Source organism: Populus trichocarpa, chromosome 1 (genome assembly GCF_000002775.5).
Source record: "Populus trichocarpa isolate Nisqually-1 chromosome 1, P.trichocarpa_v4.1, whole genome shotgun sequence".
Lineage (NCBI taxonomy): Eukaryota > Viridiplantae > Streptophyta > Magnoliopsida > Malpighiales > Salicaceae > Populus > Populus trichocarpa.
In genome coordinates, this window is record NC_037285.2 from 2386014 (window position 1) to 2407447 (window position 21434).

At 35.1% G+C, this 21434-nt stretch overlaps 5 protein-coding genes across 9 annotated transcripts; 4 read left to right on the forward strand and 1 right to left on the reverse strand.

The window, feature by feature from the left end:
• Positions 1-479: 479 nt before the first annotated feature.
• On the forward strand, positions 480-5162 carry LOC7455801 (probable choline kinase 2). Of its 2 annotated transcripts, XM_024593888.2 has the most exons (9): positions 480-718; positions 1412-1848; positions 2279-2400; positions 2535-2727; positions 3297-3414; positions 3508-3555; positions 3962-4062; positions 4220-4346; positions 4596-5162. In XM_024593888.2, exons 2-9 carry the CDS (start codon positions 1495-1497, stop codon positions 4613-4615), a joined length of 1083 nt encoding a protein of 360 aa, XP_024449656.1. In that variant the 5' UTR covers positions 480-718; positions 1412-1494; the 3' UTR covers positions 4616-5162. The 2 variants fall into 2 exon arrangements, with proteins under 2 accessions (XP_024449656.1, XP_052305916.1); XM_052449956.1 differs by having other exon boundaries at positions 482-718; positions 1615-1848; positions 4220-5162.
• Positions 5163-6640: 1478 nt separating this feature from the next.
• On the forward strand, positions 6641-10759 carry LOC7455800 (WAT1-related protein At3g28050). 2 transcript variants are annotated; one of them, XM_024600731.2, is made up of 8 exons: positions 6641-6983; positions 7072-7137; positions 7227-7340; positions 9274-9508; positions 9608-9766; positions 9872-10023; positions 10107-10287; positions 10395-10759. In XM_024600731.2, the coding sequence occupies exons 1-7, from the start codon at positions 6802-6804 to the stop codon at positions 10264-10266; spliced, it is 1068 nt and encodes a 355-aa protein (XP_024456499.2). In that variant the 5' UTR covers positions 6641-6801; the 3' UTR covers positions 10267-10287; positions 10395-10759. The 2 variants fall into 2 exon arrangements, with proteins under 2 accessions (XP_024456499.2, XP_002299184.2); XM_002299148.3 differs by having other exon boundaries at positions 10107-10270.
• A 580-nt stretch (positions 10760-11339) lies between these two features.
• LOC7455799 (protein MAINTENANCE OF PSII UNDER HIGH LIGHT 1) lies at positions 11340-14062 on the forward strand. Of its 3 annotated transcripts, none has more exons than XM_024581419.2 (3): positions 11340-11799; positions 12404-12492; positions 13551-14062. In XM_024581419.2, the coding sequence occupies exons 1-3, from the start codon at positions 11781-11783 to the stop codon at positions 13869-13871; spliced, it is 429 nt and encodes a 142-aa protein (XP_024437187.1). In that variant the 5' UTR covers positions 11340-11780; the 3' UTR covers positions 13872-14062. The 3 variants fall into 3 exon arrangements, with proteins under 3 accessions (XP_024437187.1, XP_024437191.1, XP_024437179.1); XM_024581423.2 differs by having other exon boundaries at positions 12407-12492; XM_024581411.2 differs by lacking the exon at positions 12404-12492.
• Positions 14063-15239: 1177 nt separating this feature from the next.
• LOC7476834 (putative RING-H2 finger protein ATL69) lies at positions 15240-16448 on the forward strand. The gene has a single exon (XM_024595666.2). The coding sequence runs from the start codon at positions 15554-15556 to the stop codon at positions 16106-16108; it is 555 nt and encodes a 184-aa protein (XP_024451434.2). The 5' UTR covers positions 15240-15553; the 3' UTR covers positions 16109-16448.
• Positions 16449-17319: 871 nt separating this feature from the next.
• On the reverse strand, positions 17320-18119 carry LOC127904896 (uncharacterized). Its single transcript, XM_052449985.1, has 3 exons — positions 18045-18119; positions 17838-17957; positions 17320-17741 (listed from the first exon to the last, which is right to left on the reverse strand). Exons 1-3 carry the CDS (start codon positions 18045-18047, stop codon positions 17337-17339), a joined length of 528 nt encoding a protein of 175 aa, XP_052305945.1. The 5' UTR covers positions 18048-18119; the 3' UTR covers positions 17320-17336.
• Between the last annotated feature and the right edge of the window lie 3315 nt (positions 18120-21434).

The following is a 21434-nucleotide window of genomic DNA, read 5'->3' on the forward strand; positions in this document are numbered from 1 at the left end:
AATTCTAATAATATAATTTTTTTTAAAAATAATATTTTTAAAAATAAAAATCAAGATTACTATAACTACTGTTATTAATAAGTAATATTATCATTATTGCTATTATGATTACGACCATTATTATTATTATTACTACTACGATTACTATAATTATCACCATAATTATTGTTAATTTTATTATTATTAGTAATAATAAAAATATTTTTATTAATATTTTTACAATCAATATCATAATAATTATTATTACTACTATTATTATTGTTATTATTTATACTGTAATGATAAATAAAAATATATAAGAGGGCTATAGTACATTTCCTATATTTATTATTTACTTAATCCTATTTTTTAATTAAAAATATATTAAAAAAAATATTTTTTATATAATGTATATATAAAAAAAAACCTTAAAAAATATTCTTGATATAAAAAAGTAGAATCCAAAACAGTCCCCTGGTTGAACTCTCGGGACTCGAAATAATCCAATGGCTCAAATTCAATCTTCCCTTAAACATTTTCTTTTTATATTTTATAAACCATTATCCCTCCCTCCCCTGTAATTCTTCCGCAATTCTGCTCAATTCTACTGATTTATTTATAACTGAAATATTAGAGCACGAAACACATCATTTTTCTTCCTCTCTGGTTCTCTCCATTGCGATTGTCTACAGTTCGTATGCAACAACTTACCATAGAAAGAAAAATAATCGATTAAAAGGTGAATTCTGTTTTAGTTGATTTGCTATTTTTTTAATTATCTGTTAAACAATCTTTGCACGAATTATAGTATGGTGTAGCAACGATTAGATTACTGAAAAGAGGGTTTAATTGATTGATTAATGATTTTAAAGACAGGTTGATTGAAACATTGATTTTCTGGTTGTAAAGAAGAGAATATAATCTGTTGAAAACCTGGTAATTATAATTGTTTATAGGCTTAAACATGGAATTTTGTATTTGTTTTTCTAGTCTGCAGCTTGTGCATCAACAGAGAGTAAGTGCGTTTGTCTAGGAGGTCATGCCGCGCTTCAAAGTAACGTTTGACTTGAAAAAACGTCATTTTTTATGCCTTCTCAATTTGGTTTTTAAAGTTTAATTTGGATCAATATTCTTGAATTTAAGATAGGATCTTCCAATTTTGCTTGTTATGAATTATTGCCATCTTTTTTTTTTGTTTCTTGAATTCCTGCACAAATTTTCTTGAATTCGTGTGCTGTTGGCTCGTGCATGTGTAAAGAGAAGTCTGATTGAAAAGTTTATCCTCTTTTGTTGTTTTTTTTATTTTTATTTTTTATGTTAATAATGTTTTATACATTATATGTCTGGTGGGGATGATTTCATGAGCATGGGTCTTGAAAAGGAAGTTAATTGCCCTTGGTAATTTGGGTTGTTTCTTTCTTTGTGTTTTCAGATCAGACGTTTTCCCGTTAATAAATTTGGTTTGCTGGAGTGGTTTTTATTTAGTTAGGGTCTTTTGCGTGGAGATTTTTGGCAATGGGTCCTGTAGAAAATCCTGTAAACAATAAAGAATATAGGATACCAGGAGAGGCAAAGGAGATGTTGAAATCGTTGGCATCCAAGTGGGAAGATATTGATGATGCAAATTCATTGCAGGTGATCCCTTTAAAGGGTGCAATGACCAATGAGGTTTTCCAAATAAAGTGGCCGACAAAGACACAGAATATGTCGCGTAAGGTTGTAGTCAGGATCTATGGTGAAGGAGTGGAGGTGTTTTTTGATCGAGACACTGAGATTCTTACGTTTGAGTTCATGTCGAAGCAAGGGCAGGGACCTCGTTTACTTGGGCGGTTCTCAAATGGACGGATTGAAGAGTTCATCCATGCACGGGTACTTTGACGTTCACCTCTTTCTGTATCTTTGCTACCATGAATCTTGAATGCATGTTGTTTTATAAAATTGTCTTGATTTAAGAGATTGGCAGTTGAGTTAATCAAATGATCGGTCTTAAAGGAATCTAATACAACTTCAATTTTATTATTAGTGTTTTTTGATAGTTTATTGAACTTCAATTTGCACTTCTAATATTTCTAATGTTTGGAAAGTATTGTGTTGGTGTCTACTGCTCAAATACAGACATGTTAAATTAATTATTGAAATCGTGTATCTTCTACCAGGAAAAACAGGAGGAACAAGTGCTGGTTAATAAACCATAGTTTGCCTTTTCTTTCTAATTTCTATAAATCAGAAGTTAATGTGTTCGATCATAACTTTTCCCCTCCTTAACCAAACATTTCCTACATTTCCATATGAATTTCAGACACTATCAGCCTCTGATCTGCATGATCCAGATATATCTGCTCTTATAGCAGCTAAAATGAAGGAGTTTCATGGTCTTGAGATGCCAGGTCCAAAGGATGTCTCTCTGTGGCACAGATTGCGGTTGTTTTCTTTTATTTTCTTTTCTAACTCCTTTTTTGTTATAAAGGAAAAATGAAGGTTGCATATGTCACCCTCTTTATATATTCTTTGCTTTTAATAGCTGCAATTAGTTATTTTCTCTGTTGTTTCTTCAGAAATTGGCTCAAAACAGCTAAGAGTTTGTGTACTCCAGAAGAAGCTAAAGACTTTCGCTTGGATTCCATTGAGGATGAAATTTCCTTAATTGAGAAGGAACTCTCAGGAGATCAAAGTATAGGGTTTTGCCATAATGATTTACAATATGGCAACATAATGATTGATGAAGAGACAAGATCAATAACTATAATTGTAAGTTCTCTTTTTATTTGATAGATAAAGCTTTTTATGAATATGTTACCTGATGGCATTCTATATAAAGAATAAGATCTTTTGGGTATTCTTACTTTTCCCTTTTGCTGTAGATTTCTGGTTTTGATGTGTATTATTCCTATCCTTTGATCCTGTAGCTGTTCTTGATGCTTTCTCTGTGTGCTTTCTATGTGCTAAAGTGTGACTTTCTTCTTTTAATGCATTGCAAACTTAATCTTCTTAATGCGTAGTAAAATGAATTTAAAGAGATTTCAAATGACCTAGATGCTTAGGTTATCCTTCTTCCTCCAACTTCTGGATGATAGATCAAAAGTTTGTGAATTGTGAAGTCATCATGTATTTAAGACTGTTTATGGATGGAAGTTGACTTGGGCTTAACTTGTTCTTTGTTGCACTGGGACATCAATGGTTGTACGTAATTATTAGCGGATTCAAGATGTTATCATCCCTTTTACATTTTTTCTAGTCTATTAATAAAGTTTATATATATATATATATATATATAGATTGAGATAATATAGAAATTATAATATATGTTATCCTCCCAGGACTATGAGTATGCAAGTTACAACCCTATTGCTTTTGATATAGCAAACCACTTCTGTGAGATGACTGCTGACTATCATACAGATACACCCCATATTTTGGACTATAGTAAATACCCTGGTGCGTGACCTTACACTAATGTCCTTAATGTTTCTTTGCTTTCATTTTCCTTTATTGTCAAGGCATTTTCTTGATCTCTGAGCCTGACAATAGGTTTGGAGGAGCGTCAAAGATTTCTTCACTTATATCTGAGTTCCTCAGGTATTAATCTTTTACCATGATTACCATTTTTTTTTGTTCTCCCACTGTTAGCTTTTTTAACTTCAGGGATGTCATGTGAGATACAAATAGATTAGTTGTTGAAAATGTCGTTCTAAACAAGTTCAGAAAATAAATCTGTTATTGCTTGGTAATCTTCATCAATGAGAACTGAAATTGCATTTGCATGTCGTATATCAAGAAACTCTACATCTCCTAAGAATATTTCATTTATGATTTATTGAATTCTTAATTTCTCACTCTTAGTGGAGGTCAAAAGTGGATTCATTTGTATAAAATCAAGCAGTCATGACTGAGCATTGCGTGTCAACTGAAACTCATCTAAAAACCTCAAATTAAAAATTGTTTTATTATCACTGGTTTGTCAAACCATTGGTTTTTGATGTAGGTGGTCTACCTAGTGACATTGAATTGGAGCAGCTGCTCGAAAATGTTGAGAAGTATAAGCTTGCGAGCCATCTTTTTTGGGGATTATGGGGGATAATATCGGTATGCTTTCTGATCTATGTACAGGAATTAGATTTTAGTTTTAACCGCATTGCTTATGCTGCATACAGTGCATGCCATTCAGAAATTCTGGGAATTGTACACATGCATTCTGTATATTCACCGCCGATGTCCTCTGAAACTGTTTTTAATTTTACAGGAACATGTCAACGAAATTGACTTTGACTACATGGAATATGCAAGGCAGAGGTTTGAACAGTACTGTTTAAGGAAGCCTGCTTTATTGGGTTCTTCAGGAACCACCCCTGATGTAGCTTTGACTGATGGTAATTATACTATCTAATTGCTACTCGCTCCGTACTGTATCACATACATTTAGTTGTGTACAGGAACTGACAACTCTAGATTGTGTTATAGTCTTTTGGTGTGTCATCTTAAGAATATTTTCATCTTTGATCGGTACTTCTACTATGTTGTCAAATATGGTGGTATGGTATGTTGGATCAGGAGAGAATGGTTGTATTTATTCTTTCTGTCAGTGAAGGAGTGTAATTGAACACCTAACTCCACCCCAGTTGCTGGACCAGGAAACTGATTATGTCTTGACACTGCCTGCAATCAATCAAGACTTTGCCCGGACAGCTGCACGGCATCATCCTTTTTATCTTCAAGGTAGTAAGGAGGTGTGATTTGGGTCTTGGTTTGAGAGCTCTGGTTTCTTTCCCGGATGGCTGGATATGCTAAATTGAGATCCATGTCCTAGCCTTTAATTTCTTTTGGTCCGAACAGAAACACCCTGATTTCCTAGACTTGCAGTGGAGTTGGTTTGATACAAAAGAAAACGTAAAATGGCTGTGGACTAAGGTGGTTTCAGAAAAATGAGAGGCAGTCGTCGGTGTACGAAAACTTCCAGGAATGGCCACGGTGTTATTACAGAAACAGGCGCGATGTCTCAAATACACCTCTCCTGCCCTCATCCGAGACAAACCAATCTTCTAGCCAGCAGAAGCCCGGCAGTGGATGGCAGGAAGATCACTTCCTCAATATAAACATTATTGCAGTGAATGAACAATGGATTCGTGGTTTCCTCTTGTTCACACATGGGTAATAATAAAATAAGAAAAAGCACAATTCCGAAGTTTTGTTTTGATAGCACTGCTAGTAACGTAAACTTGATATTATCTATATCATAGGATGGATGGTTTTTATGATAACTATAGAATGGTTTGTTTTATTCATGTTCTTTGGAATTGTGATTGTTTTTTTATTTTAAAATATATTAAAAAACTATTTTTTTAAATTTTTTTTTTAATATTAATATGCTGAAAATAATTCAAAATTATAGTTTCCTTACCTCGGAATGTTATCTCAAAATCATGAAGGTGATTAATTCAATCTTAAATTTTTAAAATACGAGAATTCCTTTTCATGTTGGGTTGAATTTTTTTAATTGAATTTTTTTTCAATTTTATTTTTCAACATTGAGTTAATTGAAAATTTAATTTTATAATTTGTTTCAATTTATTTTTTATTGGGTTATCTCGGTCTTATGATCCAGGTCATGGTTTAATAGATTAACCCGGGTTGACTTGAGTTTTTTTTTTTTAAATGAATTTTTTTTCCAATTTCATTCTTTAACAAGTCATTTTTTTGTCCTTTTATCAAATGAATTTTTTTTTTTAATTTCATTATTTAACATTGAGTTTATTGGATATTGAACATTATAATTTATTTTGACTTACTTTTTATGAGGTTATTATGATTTTAGGGCCTGATATACAAAATTACTAATTTATCTTATACGTGCGAGCCTGCTACCATTTTCTTGTTGGTTACTAACTCATATCAAAGTTCACTATATAAACATTAGAAGAAACTTTTATTTTTTCAATGTGAAATTAGAAGCCCATCAGTATATATACTCTATATTCACACAAAAAATTATGTTTTTTCAATGTAGAATAAGAAATCATTTTAGTTTAAATACTTCATTTTAAATGGAAAAAGATAATATATTTTCAACGTGGGATAAAAAATCTTTTAAAATAATTTTTTAAATTTTATTAGTTACAACATGTATTACCTATTTTTACATAAATTATTTCTTAATTTTTTAAAATAAAATATTAAAACCTTAATTTTTTTTTTCTTAATTAATCCAGGATCCGATATTTTAGCCAAGTCAACCCCCCTAGGTTTGATAAGCTATAATACCTTGCTTAGGCTGACATGTTAATATATTGATTTGGGGTTTAGCGAGAGCTTAGATCAGTAGAAAAACCTAAATTTTATTTTTTTAAAAAAACGTCTGTTCAGATTATATTTTTAAAAAAGAATTGGTTCAACCCAAGAGACCATAGCCTAAGTCCGGTCAACTCCTAGTTGAGCATCTAATAACTATGGTCACGGTAGAAGCAACTATCAGAGATTCAATTAATAGAAGTAAATAACGCTGCCAACAACCAAAACTAGATTTTTTTTTTTAAAAAAGCAATATTATTTTAGATATTTTTTTTAAAAAAAAAAATAAGAAAGAATGGTTCAACCGAAGTGACCCGATTCTTGTCATGTCGCCTCCTGTCGTCGGGCTCTAATAACTATGGTCACGGTAGAAGCAACTAGCCAAAGATTCAAATAGAAGCAAATAACGCTCCCACCAACCAAAACCAACTATCGCATGCCATAACACCCATAATAGTGTCTCGTGCTAGTTTCAGGGTCTGAATTTTCAACTTTGAATCTCGCAACAGAGCAGATAATTAAGAAACAAAGAGAGTGAAGATGGCGAGGATAGTTGCAGTCCTGCCAATTGTGGGGATGGTAATGGCAGAGTGTGCACAAGCTGGGCGTATGATATTAGGCAAAGCAGCCATGTCAAATGGCATGAGTAGTTTCGTCTTTGTCCTCTACTCTAATGCCATTGCCTGCCTCATCCTCCTCCCTTCTTCTTTTCTCTTTCACAGGTTCTCTTCCCCATCTCTCAGCACCCACGCCGTGAAGGAATCATGTACATCTGACATAACTCTGTTATTCTTCTCTTTTATTTGGCAGATCATCAGAGAGGCCTCCACTCACCCTGTCAATTGTCTCTGGATTCTTCTTGCTTGGTCTTTTTGGGTTTGCACTTCTCTTTAGAATTGACCTCTGACTCTATAGCTTTCTTGCGTTTTCTTTTTCTGGGTTTGATTTGCCCTAGTTTTTCGCAGTTGCTTGGGACAGAGCTTTTGTTATGCTGGCATTAACCTCAGCTCTCCTACACTTGGCACTGCTATGCTAAACCTTGTCCCTGGTCTTACCTTCATACTTGCCATTATTTTCAGGTTATATGTACTTCTTTGCTGGTTGATTTGATTGTTTTCCTTCTGTTTTTTAGCTCAAAATCTTTCTCAAAGATTTGTGAATTAGATAAGCAGTACTGACGTGAGGAGATTTTTTCCATGCATAATAAATGTTCACTGTATTATTTAATGATTAAGATTGCTAGGTTATGAAAAGTTTAATAAGAGTTAAAGATATAGTATAATCTCGAGCTAAGATTTTAATAGAAGATTCTGAAGATACTATTTTTAATAACTTTAGGGTTTTAGAGCCCTAGCTTTAACCACATTATATGCCACGTCCATCGGTATGCTGTGGAGAAGAGACTAGATTGTTTGGTGCAAACACAAATAAGAATTGTAAAGAAGAGAAGAATATGCTTGGAGACTTACCTTGAGGCAGGTAAAAGCCCATAACTATTCCTAAATTTGATGAGATTTCTTTTTATGACGAGAGATTTTCGAAGAAAAAATTTATTAAGTAGTTGACAAAGTTGAAAGCTTACTTTTATTTTAACGAGGTTTTTTTATCATACACAAGCTTTCTTGTGGTGCTAGAGAATGATGGTTTGAATCTCTAGACTTTAGAACTCGTAGTGGTATGCTTTTAATTTCATCTTAGTAAGATTTGAGATAATAATTAATATTAGAGTTTATACAAGATGATTATGAAAATATTTAATATTAGATAGATATGTAAATAAATTATTATTATTTGTTTTATGTTCAACCTTCTCGAAAAGCAAGGAGGAAAAACATGGAGGAGTTTGGTGAAAGCAAAATTTCAAAGTTATTTAACCATGTTGAAGATAATGTTATCAAAGAGGTTGCTTACAAACTGTTTTAGTCCTTTGACGTGTTAAGTTGGAAAAACTAATGGCAAACGATAAATTTTAGTCATGGATAAAAATCTTACAAACAAAGACACAAAAGACATGATAATTTTTAACAATTATCCTAAAACTATTTTCTAAGATTATCTTAAAGTGTTTTTATATTCAAAGGTTGAAGTACTGGAAGTTATAGATAATGATGAGGTCAAGTTTGAAGAAAAAAAATATGTGAAGGAACTACAAGTGAATTTTATAGAATCAGAAGGTATAAAATTAAATATGGAGTTTTCTTTAGCATGCACATATCATAAATTAAATTTTGAAGTTCACCAATACAAGCTACTTTTTGAAAATGTTGGACACAATGCTATATTCGAAATATTTATTCACTTGAAGTGGAAGAGTTTAATTCTTGATAGATAATTCGAGGGTGAGTTTTTTGGAAGTTGAGGGGAATGACGTGGGGAAATGTTTTTCATATTCTTGACATAATAATGTTCATCGCATTATTTCATTAATAGTTAAGATTTTCAGGTTTTGAGGAGTTTAATAAGAGTTCAAACTGCAGTTTGATAAATCAAATATTACTTTAATACGACCGTTGGATTGAGCTAAAATTATAAAAAAAGATTTTAAAAGCCTTGTTTTCTATTAGATTAAAATTTTATGATAATAAAAAATCAAGAAAGTATTCAAATAAAGCTTGGAAGTTATTGTGCAAGATTGCATTTATTTTCCTAGTTGTATTTGAATTCTTTTCCTATTTAGATTAGAACTTCAAGTTAATTAATGTTTTATTATTTAGGAATTCTAATGCTAAATAGATTCTATTAATTAGTAATTTTTTTTCTATAAAGGGTTTTAGTAGAAATCATTTATTATAAATGATTTTAATTTAAATATAAATGAATAGAAATATCTAGTTTATTTTAAGAAAAACATTATTATTTATACTTTTAATAAAATACTATAGTTTTCTAGTAATTTTTCAACAACTTGTATGTATAATTTTAGTGCTTCAGACCTCTAATTTTAACCACGCTATACTCCGCGTCAAGCACTGTAAAGGATAGGGCTAAAATGCTTTTGCTGGGTTGTTTCAGGATGGAAAATGTTGACTGGAAAAGTTACAGCACCCTAGCTAAATCTATGGGAACCATAGTATCAATTGGAGGGGCTTTTATTGTTACTTGCTACAAGGGTCCCCTACTTCTGAAGGCACTACCCTCTGTTACAAAGTCATCTCATCAGGTTCTCTTGCAACAGTCAAATTGGGTTCTTGGAGGATTGCTCATGGCAGTTGACTGTGCCACGGCTTCTTCATGGCTTATAGTACAGGTGAAATTTAACAAACCCCAATGAAGATAAAAGAAGCCAGTTAAAAGTTCAAGAAAAAATCAATAAATTCTAATTTCTCATATATATTTCATGTTCCAGGCATTGATCCTTAAAAAGTACTCAGCAAAGTTGATTGTGGTCTTTTTTCACTTCTTCTTTTCGACCATATTGTCTTCAATAGTTTCTGTGGTCATGGAAAGGGACCCCTCTGCTTGGAGCTTAAACTCTAATATAAGATTGATTGCTGTTCTCTTCTCGGTATGTAAAGAAAACCCATCTTGGATTCCAGCTTCTTTAGACTTCAAATCTTAGCTTAATATTGTTACAATATGCAAACAGTGAGTTAACATTTTTAACAAGCAGGGAATCTTGGGCAATGCATTCGAAATTGGTGTTACAGCATGGTGTGTACACAAGACAGGTCCTGTGTTTGTTGCTATATTTGCACCCTTGGGGATTGTCATCGCAGCTGCAGCAAGTGTCATCTGCTTTGGGGATGCTCTGGATCTTGGAATGTGAAGCCCTTTTGATCTTGGATTATATTTATGATTAGCTGGGTTTTTTAGTTTGAAATCATCTATCTTTTCTGCCATTGCAGTGTGATTGGAGCTGCTGTAATAGCCATAGGATTTTATGCAGTGATTTGGGGGAAGGCCCAAGAAGAGATCAAGAAAGTTGAAGACAAGGAAAATTGTGGCTCTGCCTCATCCTCTCAAAAAGTCCCTTTTCTGCAAAATAGAAGCAATGATTATGCGTAGCAAGGTAATATCAGTGGAAAGGTTCGTTTATTTCCTCATCTTACATCAACGATTAACACTCCCGCCTCTCATGGCTGGCATCACGGGCATTTGTATCTGCATTTACGAGAGTTTTTTGGCGGGCACAGGAAATTTAAACACAAGACACCCTCGAAACAATCTGGTCTGTTCAAGAAGTTGAAGAAACAGTTCAGTTTGACAAGGAAATAGTCTTTCTTGCTACTTCCTACAGCATCTGATTGTACCAGCTCAAGGAAATGGACAGCCATGGAGAGGGAGGTTGCAGTGAAGGGATGGAATAGGGTAAAATAAAGCAATTCCATCATTGATTAATCTTTAGGGATGATAAAATGAAAGGAAAATCTTCATGTCTTCGTTAAGGTCGCTTAGCATTAGCAGGCAGAGCCTTGCCCTGTTCTTTGGGAGTTTTTTTAAGCTGTTGATTGTAATTTTAAAAGATTGTATTGCAGCTTGCATTGGAATTTCCGTTCAATATTGAAGTGTCCTCTCAGTGGCATGCAGGTGTCGATTTTCTTTATTATTATTTTTTTGAGTATTTTAGGATAAATTCTTACATGCTAAATCTTTTCTCAGTTAAGTAAATCATCCGAACTTGGATTATTATATACTTAACCTTCTATTTGTCTCCAAAATATTGTCTCCAAAATCTTAACCTTCTATTTGTCATGATATGATTGATCTGATCGTGTATCATCTGTATTTGTTTATACCAATAAGACAATGATTAACTCTAGATTATTTACATGTTGCCGAGTTAATATTCAAAATGGCTCGAAATGAAACTCAAAATAAGTAATCAGATTGACCTGCTAGATTAGATCAAGTTTAATCACGACTTAAAATGAAACTCGAAATCGGTGATTGAGTTGGCTTGCTAGGTTACATCAGTTGTAATAACTATGGATTAACTTAAAAAACATGGTTGAACTGACTGAGACCCAACCAATCAAAATTAAGTTTTGAGTATCTGGTTTAATGGATTTTAGCAAAAAGAATGCCTTTGTTTTTCAACTCAAGCCATTAACCAATAGCCACTACAAAAGCAAAAAAATAATAATCTTAGCGTATGCATCTTTAGAGAATCCAACCCCAGAAAGAACATGTTCCAGGTAACCAATCAAAGTCCACCACAAAAGACCCATCCCCATGAACATCTCTTACACCCCCACCAAAATCTCTCTCCCTGTCTCTCATTTCTCTCACTCAACTCCAGCCCTGAAACCCCTTCAAGACCCCGAGAGCCACAAGTTCCTGAGCACTGAGTACCAACTAGTGTTGTTCTTTTTGAGGTCATATCTGCTGACCCTTTAACCTGGTATCCTTCAATTTGATAAAAAGGAAGTGACTTGTGCCTCACAGGCAATGTTATCAGCAAACACTTGCACACTCACTTCGAAAAGACTTTTCAAGAAATACACATATGGAAGTAAGAGAAACTTGAAGCTTTTCACTATCAGAGCTTCCTCTGATGACTCTGACTGTAATACTGAAGAATGTGCCCCAGAAAAAGAGGTCAGTTCACAAGAATTATAACTGTTGTTGGCTATCTTATCTTATATTCTTATGCTAACTCAGTCTTGTTAACTCAAGAGTCTATAGGCTATGTCAAGAAGTTAGATTGTGTATATTGTCATGTCTGGAGACTTTTTGTTTGTTTGCTCTTCTTGAATTATATGATTTCATAACGCAAGAAAAGGGGAAAAATCTCACTTTGACGGACTTCAGGATCTTGGGATGTGGAATTTTTTATGGTTTGTTGATTGAAAATCGGTGGCAAGATACTAAAGCCAAGATAAAAGGATTCCTTTTCTCTTCTTGTAATGACTTTGTAATGGAAAAAAAATTCAAAGCTTAAGTTGTGGACGCATTATTTGATTGTAAAATCCTATCTTTGGAGATTATAGTTTTGTTAATTTCTTCAAATAATTTACTTTATTTATTGATTTTATAATTTAGTTGAAAAGAGAGTCTAGCTGGTTTATTTTATTTTTTATATTTTTGGAATGGCTGATTAACAGTTATAGGTTTATAGCCCTAAGATGTATTTGTGCATTAAGGCTTGTAAGCGTACAGCATTGCTATATGAAAGAGAAATGATGTCTTGCTTGTTGTGAAGTAGGTTGGGATGGTGAGTTTGGAGTGGTTGGCTGGGGAGAAAACCAAAGTCGTCGGGACATTCCCACCGCGGGCTCGTGGTTGGACAGGGTATGTTGAGAAAGATACTGCAGGGCAGACAGATATCTATTCTGTTGAGGCTAGTTATCTTGATGTTTTCCTATAATCTGTCTTCTTTCAAGTTTGTTACTGTATACAGAAAGGAAACACTCCGAGCAGTTGCTGCTGCTCTTGACATAGCATATTAAACGTATTGCTGTTAACCATATTAATTGTCTAGGATCAATTCTAATGAAACTTGAATAATCCAAAGGTTGAAACCATGAGTGTGCCTCAATTAGCTATGAAAATGGTAATGTTCCAGCGGTGATGAATTAACTCTATGTAATATGTATCAACAGTTTTTCAAATGAATCAGTTTTCATCCTTGAAGCGATCCACTGTTGTGATTTTATTACATTTGAGAGCTGATAAATATCCATGGAAAAGTTTAGCTGGGAATTAAGGATTGCCCATCCTCTGAGTTGTGTTGCTTGTACTATAGTCCAGAAGTCCTGATATTAGTTACCTCTCGCTTCCTCTCAAAGTAGGTTCTCCTTATGTTTCATAATAGTTAAATATGGATTTTCAATGAAACATACTGTCTCTAGATGTGGCAGGAGATAGGGGTTGGTTCATGCCAAAAACCAATCCCAAAGCCATCATTGATACTATAATGTGCTCGAAATACATCTTCCGTGAATTGAGAGTGATTGTAAAACTGCATTGCATTCAATTGTCCTTCTGTATGATGTAGCAACTGAAGTGAAGAGTTAAGTTTCTGTGTCTATGTTCCCAAGAACAGAATAGAGTGCACTGCAGTATTTCTTTTTCATTGTTTTTGGTGGATATACATCCATATGGCGTATATATGGCGAGTGAAGGATATTCGTGCTGTTGTTTGCATGCATCAGTAAATGTCCCAGGGGCAGGATTCTTGATTCTGGATTGCTCATTGTTTTGCATTAGGAAGACTATTATCAGTTTCTCTTCATCATAAGTTGTTATGGTCTCTGCCCATCATCTCTCTCTATTTCATTTTGATTTTCCTCACCACGCTTCTTTCTGGTGTGGAGTTGTATTAATGTAATAACTTCTAATATTTCCAGCCTGCAGTTTATGTAGCAGAAAGTGCAATTAGTTCATTTCTTCTTCTTCTTGTTGGTAAGAGCCCATCTGACATAACAACAGCCGAATACAATGGGCCATGGCCATCTCTCAGTTACTACATCAACAAATTTAAGCCAGCAGAAATTATCCAAGCTGCAGTGCCAAGCCTAACAGAATCCATACATGCAGAAAGCTCCACACCAGATTTTTCCAAGAAACAGATTCAATCCGCACCAGAAGTTTCTGAAATACAGGTTCAATCTCAGTATGAACCTGAGCCTTCTACTACAAGTGTGAGCAGTGTTTCTTTGGCTAATTAAACTAGTTCAGTTTCTTGAACTGTAGAAACACAATTTTTTTTTCTTCCACGCTGCTGACATATACTCAGAAAACAAAGAAAAAGCTGTTAACAACGAGGCATGCTCAATATGTATAGCATGAACATAAACAAGCAAATAGCATTACGGTATTTTTTGCAGCAACAAAAAATAAAATCATGCTATCCATATCATATGTTAACAGATGGTGCTACCTATATTTTCTGTATTCACCATCAAATTGATATGTTCATAGTTACTGGTGTTTGTAAGTGTATATATATATATGAATTGGGTTCATTATTTTGTAAGATTTGGATTAGTTGATGGAATATTTTAATTTAATATTATGATAACCTTAAAGCTTCTGCATGGTTGCTCTTTGGTCTGTTTACTGGGTTCCAGTACTGGTTCCGTTCTACCATTCCTGCACCAGAAATTCTTACAGAGACCAGGTTAGAGGACCAAACCAATCACTTCTTCCTCCTTTACTATACGTAGGGGGACCCACTGCACCAAATTTAAATTGTTTTGATTTACTTGTTCATGTAAAAACTGTTTCTTAATTCAGTTCGGGTATAGTATTTCACTGGTTATAAACTTGAAAGATTAACTTGATTTTAGAAGATTTGTGCGAGTTTGATTTAGTCATTTTTTTATCTTTTTTTAAACTCATGTTCTTTAAATTTTATCTTTAAACGTTCGTTAATTTAATTGGAGAATAGGTTTCATTATTTTTTTATATGCTTTCTATATCTTTAATTTTATCCTTTTTTTTTGTTTAATTGGATTATCTTTGGTTTTTTTATTTGTTATTCTTTGTTAAATTAAATAGAATTAATTGATTGAATGTAGACGTGAAATGCTTATTTCTTGAAGTTTTGTTTGATTTACTTTCTGGATCGTTGCTCTAGCAACATTTGTGTCTTTTTTTAGTGTCGTCATGTAGCCTTTCCTAGCGGCATTTTGAACTGTCTTGACAAACTCTTTTGATAGTAGATCGGATTCCGTGAAGGAACGACAAGAAGTTTCTAATGAATTTTTTTTTCTAGGTATGATATCTACAACTAATTTTTTTTATAGTTAATTATTGTCAAATATTTTTTTGTTCAATTTATATTATTAGATTACTCTCTTTTATTAAATCCAATCAAGTTAATTAATAACCTAAATCTCATACTTTTTTTTACTTATTTAAAAACACTACCACGAGATGTATAGCTTGTCAATAGGGTCTAACAACATGCAAATACTTCTCAAGATCTAGCCTTCATTTTTCAAGGCCATCTTCTTCAATCATGATATATATATATATATATATATATATATATATATATATATAATTTGTTTCATGTGTTATCTAAAGTCGAAAGGACACAAACTTTGGATCGTCACAAAAAAGGGACTCCAAAATAAGCACAAGAACCTCGAGAATATAACTTATTCGATCTTGAGTCTTGATCAATTAACAATTACAAAAGAATAAAAAAAGAATTCAATGACTATCATAAATGTTGGCCTGCTTTTTTAAACTTTTCTTTAATGCAGTAGTCGTTGAACATTAACTCCGAAGTTCCCATTCTATTAATTTTTTTCCCGCGGACCCGGAGGCCCCTCTTATCACCCCTCTTTTCAAATCCAACGCTTTTTTCCACTTCTTGTTCTATCTCTTTCTTCAGTCCCTCATGTCCACAGTTGCTCCACCAGTGTCAGCGTCGGCCGCTGCGGGCAGTGGCCTTGGTTATGGTATCGCCATTGCCATTGGCATTCTCGTCCTCATTTCTACTATAATGCTCACTTCTTATGCTTGCACAAGGATTAAAGGTAATGGCAATGGCAATGGCAGCAATAATAATGGTGGTGGTAATGACAGCAGCAACATCTATGGGCATGACCGGCACTTCATTGCCGGCAATCCAATAGAGCCAATGACGGTGGTGGTGGGTCTTGCTGAGCCCATTATAGACTCGTATACGAAGATGGTGTTGGGCGAAAGCCGGCGACTACCCAAACCCAATGAAGGTCCATGCTCCATATGCTTGTCCGATTACCAGCCCAAGGATACCATACGGTGTATTCCAGATTGTCATCACTGTTTCCATGCTGATTGTATTGATGGATGGCTTAAGATGAGTGCTACTTGTCCATTGTGTAGGAATTCTCCAGCTCCATCGAAGGGTCCCACGCCTGTCACTACTCCTTTGGCTGAGGTTGTGCCCTCGGCCTTCCATGCCAGGTGATGCTGCCATGAAAAGGTGTTCTTCCACTTTCAATTTTTCAAGCTTAATTATTCCTAGCTTTAGCTTCTGCCTTCAATTTTTTTTTAGCCCGAGCTGAGGATTAGTGTTATAATATCAACACACCCATCAAGGTTTACGTCTTGTATAATTTTTTAATGGGATCCGGAGTTCTTGATTTCGGGTTTATTTGCGTGGTGCTAAGAACACATTTCTTATGTGGAGATTCTTTCACCTTGAATCAAATGTCTTTAATCTTGCTCCTGGGATTGTTGCTGGACAGCAGCTCCTAAAATTTGTGCTAGTTATTAATCCAGGTGGTCCTTGATTTTCATACTCTTAATTATGACATATTAAAATTACTGTGCACTAATTGCTAATTAAGCATCATCAGCACATCACATTATAACAGCCATAATGAATCTCTAATTGTTTGTTAATTAAAATATTTCTTAATTTCTTTTTTAATTGTAGAAATGTCCTCATATCAGGTTTTGAGTATCAAGATTTTTTTTTAAAAAAATCAGATTAAATAAATGATCTATATCCAAATTGATATAAAATTAATTACTTTCTTTCAATACACTACAACATTATCCAGTTTTACCGACGGATTAATTCCGTCGGTGATAGCAATGAACTCCGTCGGTGAAAACAATACCGACGGATTCACCGACGGATCACGTCCGTCGGTAAAACAGTCGTCGGTAAATCCCATTTCCGTCGCTAATTCTGTCGCAAATAAAAAAAACCATTCACCGGCGGACACACCGACGGTAATACAGACGGATACGCGCGCCAAAAAAAAATTCCTCGCGGGAACATTACCGACGGCCAATCCATCGGTACTTTTAAGGGTAATTACCGACGGCATCACCGACGGGGTTTCCGTCGGTATTTATGGCATGGCTTGTAATTTTGTTGCAACTCTCTGTCTAATACCGACGGATATTAGCCGTCGGTATGGCCGTCATTAATCACCAACGGATATTATCCGTCGGTGATGCCGTCGGTAACGATGGCATGGATGGTAATTGTTCGCCAACTCTCTGTTAAATACCGACGGATATTTTCCGTCGGTATATCCGTCGGTAAATATTTGAAATATATAAAAAAATAATTTATTAATTGTAAAAAACATTAATAAACAAATAAAAATGCATTAAACATAAAAAATGTAAAAGTAATAATATTCATTACAAGTTTAATGTGTTTAAAAAACAAAATTAAACTAGAATAGCGGCGGAGCTGGAGGAGGAGGCGGAGGAGGAGGAGGCTGGTTGTTCCCGGGACCAAACGGCCAAAAAGAAGCTGCACAAGTATCGTCACCCATCTTTGATCTCATCTCCATGACTATTTGACGGAGCTCATCATAATTCGTCGAGAGTTGTTGATATTGTTGTTTCAACGCAATGAACTCCTCAGACTGGGTGTTCGATACTGATGGAGAGCTTCCAACAGTTGAGACACTACGAGTCGAACGCAAGTTGTCAGCCGTAGTGTTGGAGAGCCCGTAGACCCTGTTTTTATCGGGTCCACCAGACGATCCCGCCTCCATCCACAAATCTGGATCGAAATCTGGATGGGTCGACGGATTGTCCCCATATCTCTCCCTCAACCGGCTATTATAGGTCTCCTGAAAATTCCATCGGTAAAAAAATCATCAAATGCAATTCAAGATGCAATTCAAGAAAATAATAACTTACAAAATAAAATGAATGAACGAACATACCACGAAGTGCTGAGCACGGTTGTCCACGAACTGCTGCACCCCTTTTTGGCGGTCTTGACTCCGCACATGCGTCTCTAGAAACAGCTCCATTGGACTCGGTTCACGTCCAAGAGACGCAGCCTGTAAGGAAAAAATAGGTTGAAAGTTAAATATATTATAAGGAACGACAAATTAATTATCGATATATTTCAATAAAATTAATCTTACCATCCGCTTTGCATGTGCGCTGAATGGGACGGATCCGCCAGTGTGCGTGGTCACCGAACCATAAATTTGCCGGTTCCGGTTGTCGGCGCCAGACTGTGAGCACCGTGAGAACCGCTCTGAGGTCACGTGCTCAATATATGCCGTCCATATTTCCCCCGAGATGAATGGCGGTTTGAATTCCTGCCAAACCGCCACCTCATTCCATCCTTCAAGACCGTTATCCTCGTATGTTTTTTTGATTTTTTTTGGGTGTCATACCAAAAATCACGCAACCTACTTCCATAGTAACAAATTAGAATTTAAAACATTAAATTATAAAACAAAAATAAATATTATTTTTGATGTTACCTAGTTGCCGCGTGATTCTCCCATACCCTCCTCACAACATTGTTGTCCGCCCTATCCCACTCAAATTTGTTCTGTGTATATAAATAATTCATATAAAATAAAAATAGTACAAGATATAAAATTATAAAAATCATTTATTAAAAATAAGCTGGAAATTAAAAATTAACACCGACCTGAAATCGCTTAAACCATGCATCGATATTAGGTTTCCACTCAGGATGTTTGGAAACCTGGCTCCATTGAAACAATAGAATCTCCATCGACGATTTAAACGCCAATGTTATAGTCCTTGCAGCCTCAATGTTTGTAAACCTGAAATTAAATAAAAGTAGTAATTAATATTAATTAGTTGTTCATAAATTATGTTATAAGTATATAAAAAAAAAACTAAAACCTAAACAAACTTACATTGAGAGGTCATCCTTCCATTGTGCCTGGTATTTGCGGGTGAATTGACCCCGCTGTGAAGGCACACCGCTTTTGCGCTGTGAAACCGCGCTAGAAGAGGCAGCATCACAAGTTGGCGTAGATTCCTCGCCGTGATCAGCACCTAAGGATACGTCCTCCTCGCTGCTAGAAGAACTAGCTGCAACCGTCTTCTGACGACGTGCTGTCGATTTCATTCTACGCATCTACACACATGTATACGAATAATTAACTTCGATTATTTAATTCCCAGCTAAACTCCGGCCTCATACACATCCCCGGTGGCAAGTTATAAACTGTCAGTATGACCGGCCAACAAGAATAAGGAGCAGCAAATGACCCGAATGGATTGAATCCGTCTGTACACAACCCAAGACGCACGTTCCTTGATTCAGCTGAAAAGGGAGGATGCATACTGTTAAAGTGTTTCCAGGCTTCACCGTCAGAAGGATGAACCATCACTCCATCAACCGCATGGTGTGATTGGTGCCATGTCATGTGCTCAGCAGTCCTTGGTGACATGAATAACCTCTGCAGTCTAGGTGTGATTGGGAAGTATCTAAGTTTTTTATATGCCACGAGAGTCTTCCCTCTACCAGTTCTGGGTTTGTAACGGGAATGCCCGCACGTCATGCACTCGGTCATCTCGGCATTTTCAAGGTAGTATAACATGCAGAAGTTAGGGCATATATCAATTTTCTGGTATCCTAAACCGAGGGGTTTCATCATGGACTTGGCAGCATAGAAGTTCTCTTTCAGCCTGTTCCCTTCAGGTAAAATGCTTCTCGCCCATTCAATAATCTTGTCATAACCGGCCTCACTCAACCCGTGATCTGACTTTATGGTGAACACCTGTGCTACGGCTGATAATTTACTGTGGTTCGTGCAGCCATCCCATAATGGTTCGTCAGAATCTCTCAACAGATCAAAAAACCTTGCTGCATCTGCATTATGTTCTTCTTCTACGATTGGACATCCCCTGACATTATCTTCACTCATTCTCATTGCATCCATAACCATATTCCTGTAAGGATTACTGTTCTCATTTCCAACTTCATGCATGTTACTAGCACTAGAAGTTGACCCAACCACCTGTTCTTCCATGCTCTCATCAGGAACAAATAGTTCTTCGTGAGCATACCAACACAGGTAATCTTCCATGAACCCTTTGGTTAGAAGATGCATCGTTACAACATCTTGATGCAGAAACTTTAAATTTTTACACTTCCTGCATGAACACCTAATACCGCCATCAGTAAAATTCCTCGGAATAGATGTTGCGAAATTAATAAAACCCTGGACACCGTTACAATAATCCATCCTCCGCAATCCTTGGGGTGAGTTCCGATACATCCATGAACGATCATCCATGACTTCTATTGAACCTCTATAAAACATAACAAAAATATTGGTTTTCCCCGACATTATCCAACAAACTAAAACAACACTTATGTTAAATATTCATTATCAATTATCAACTATCAACGTTCATACATACAAATTTATACATATATAAATTTACAGAATTACTCACAACTTCGAAATATAATTGATAATAATTAAACAAGACACTTAAATAAGCTATTAATTATTTATTTCATCACAACGACACATTTAATTCGGTGTAATTCAAACAAAATTTCAACAATTTACAAACAAATATAATTTGACAAAATCTAAAACAACCTATAACAACTACAAAATTATACATTCATACTACAAGTTTCTTTGACAAATAACAATTAAACAAGTACAAACGTTAACAAAATACATATACTAAAACAATAAAATTCACAATTAAATATTAAAACTAATTAAAAAGGATAGATTTACTTACAAAAAAATGATAAAATCTACAAGAAACGGGTATTGTGACCACGTACAAGATATAAGAAACTTGAGTGCTCGTGTTGAGAATAGTGGAGAGTTTGGGATGGGTGTTTGGCTGCAGTTTGGGAGGAGTTTGGGAGGGGAGAGGTGGGATGGGAAAGAAGAAGAAGGAGAAACAGAGGATGAGAGTGTCGGCAGGTGGGTGCATATAATGGCTTTTTCCGACGGACTCACCGACGGATTCATTCCGTCGGTGATGCCGTCGGTGACATCGCCACGTCACTGTACGACTATCACAGTTTGAATCCCTCGGTACTTTCCGTCGGTAAAATAGCTTGACGTCACCATGCCGTTGCGTATTTCCAGACGAAATGTATATTCCGTCGGTGAAGTCGACGGTATATACCGACGGAAATATTCTGTCGGTATATACCGACGGCATTACCGACGGAATGATTCCGTCGGTATATACCGACCGATTTTGAGACGGAATTATGTCTGTCGGTATTAATTACCGACGAAATATTTCCGTCGGTAATTCCGTTGCTTTTCTCCGGTTTTCTGGTAGTGATATCTCATGTAATTTTACAATTGAAGATAATATATACGGGAAACAATTTTTTATTTATTAAACTAATTAAATCTCTTAGGCTCGATTAAAATATCTAAATGTGTGAGATATTGGTTATTTTAGTTTAAATCCTTTTGTTTTTCAAGTCTACTCATTAAGATTTTCTACTATTTTAAGATTTATATATGTGTTATTACAATATCTATAAACTTATA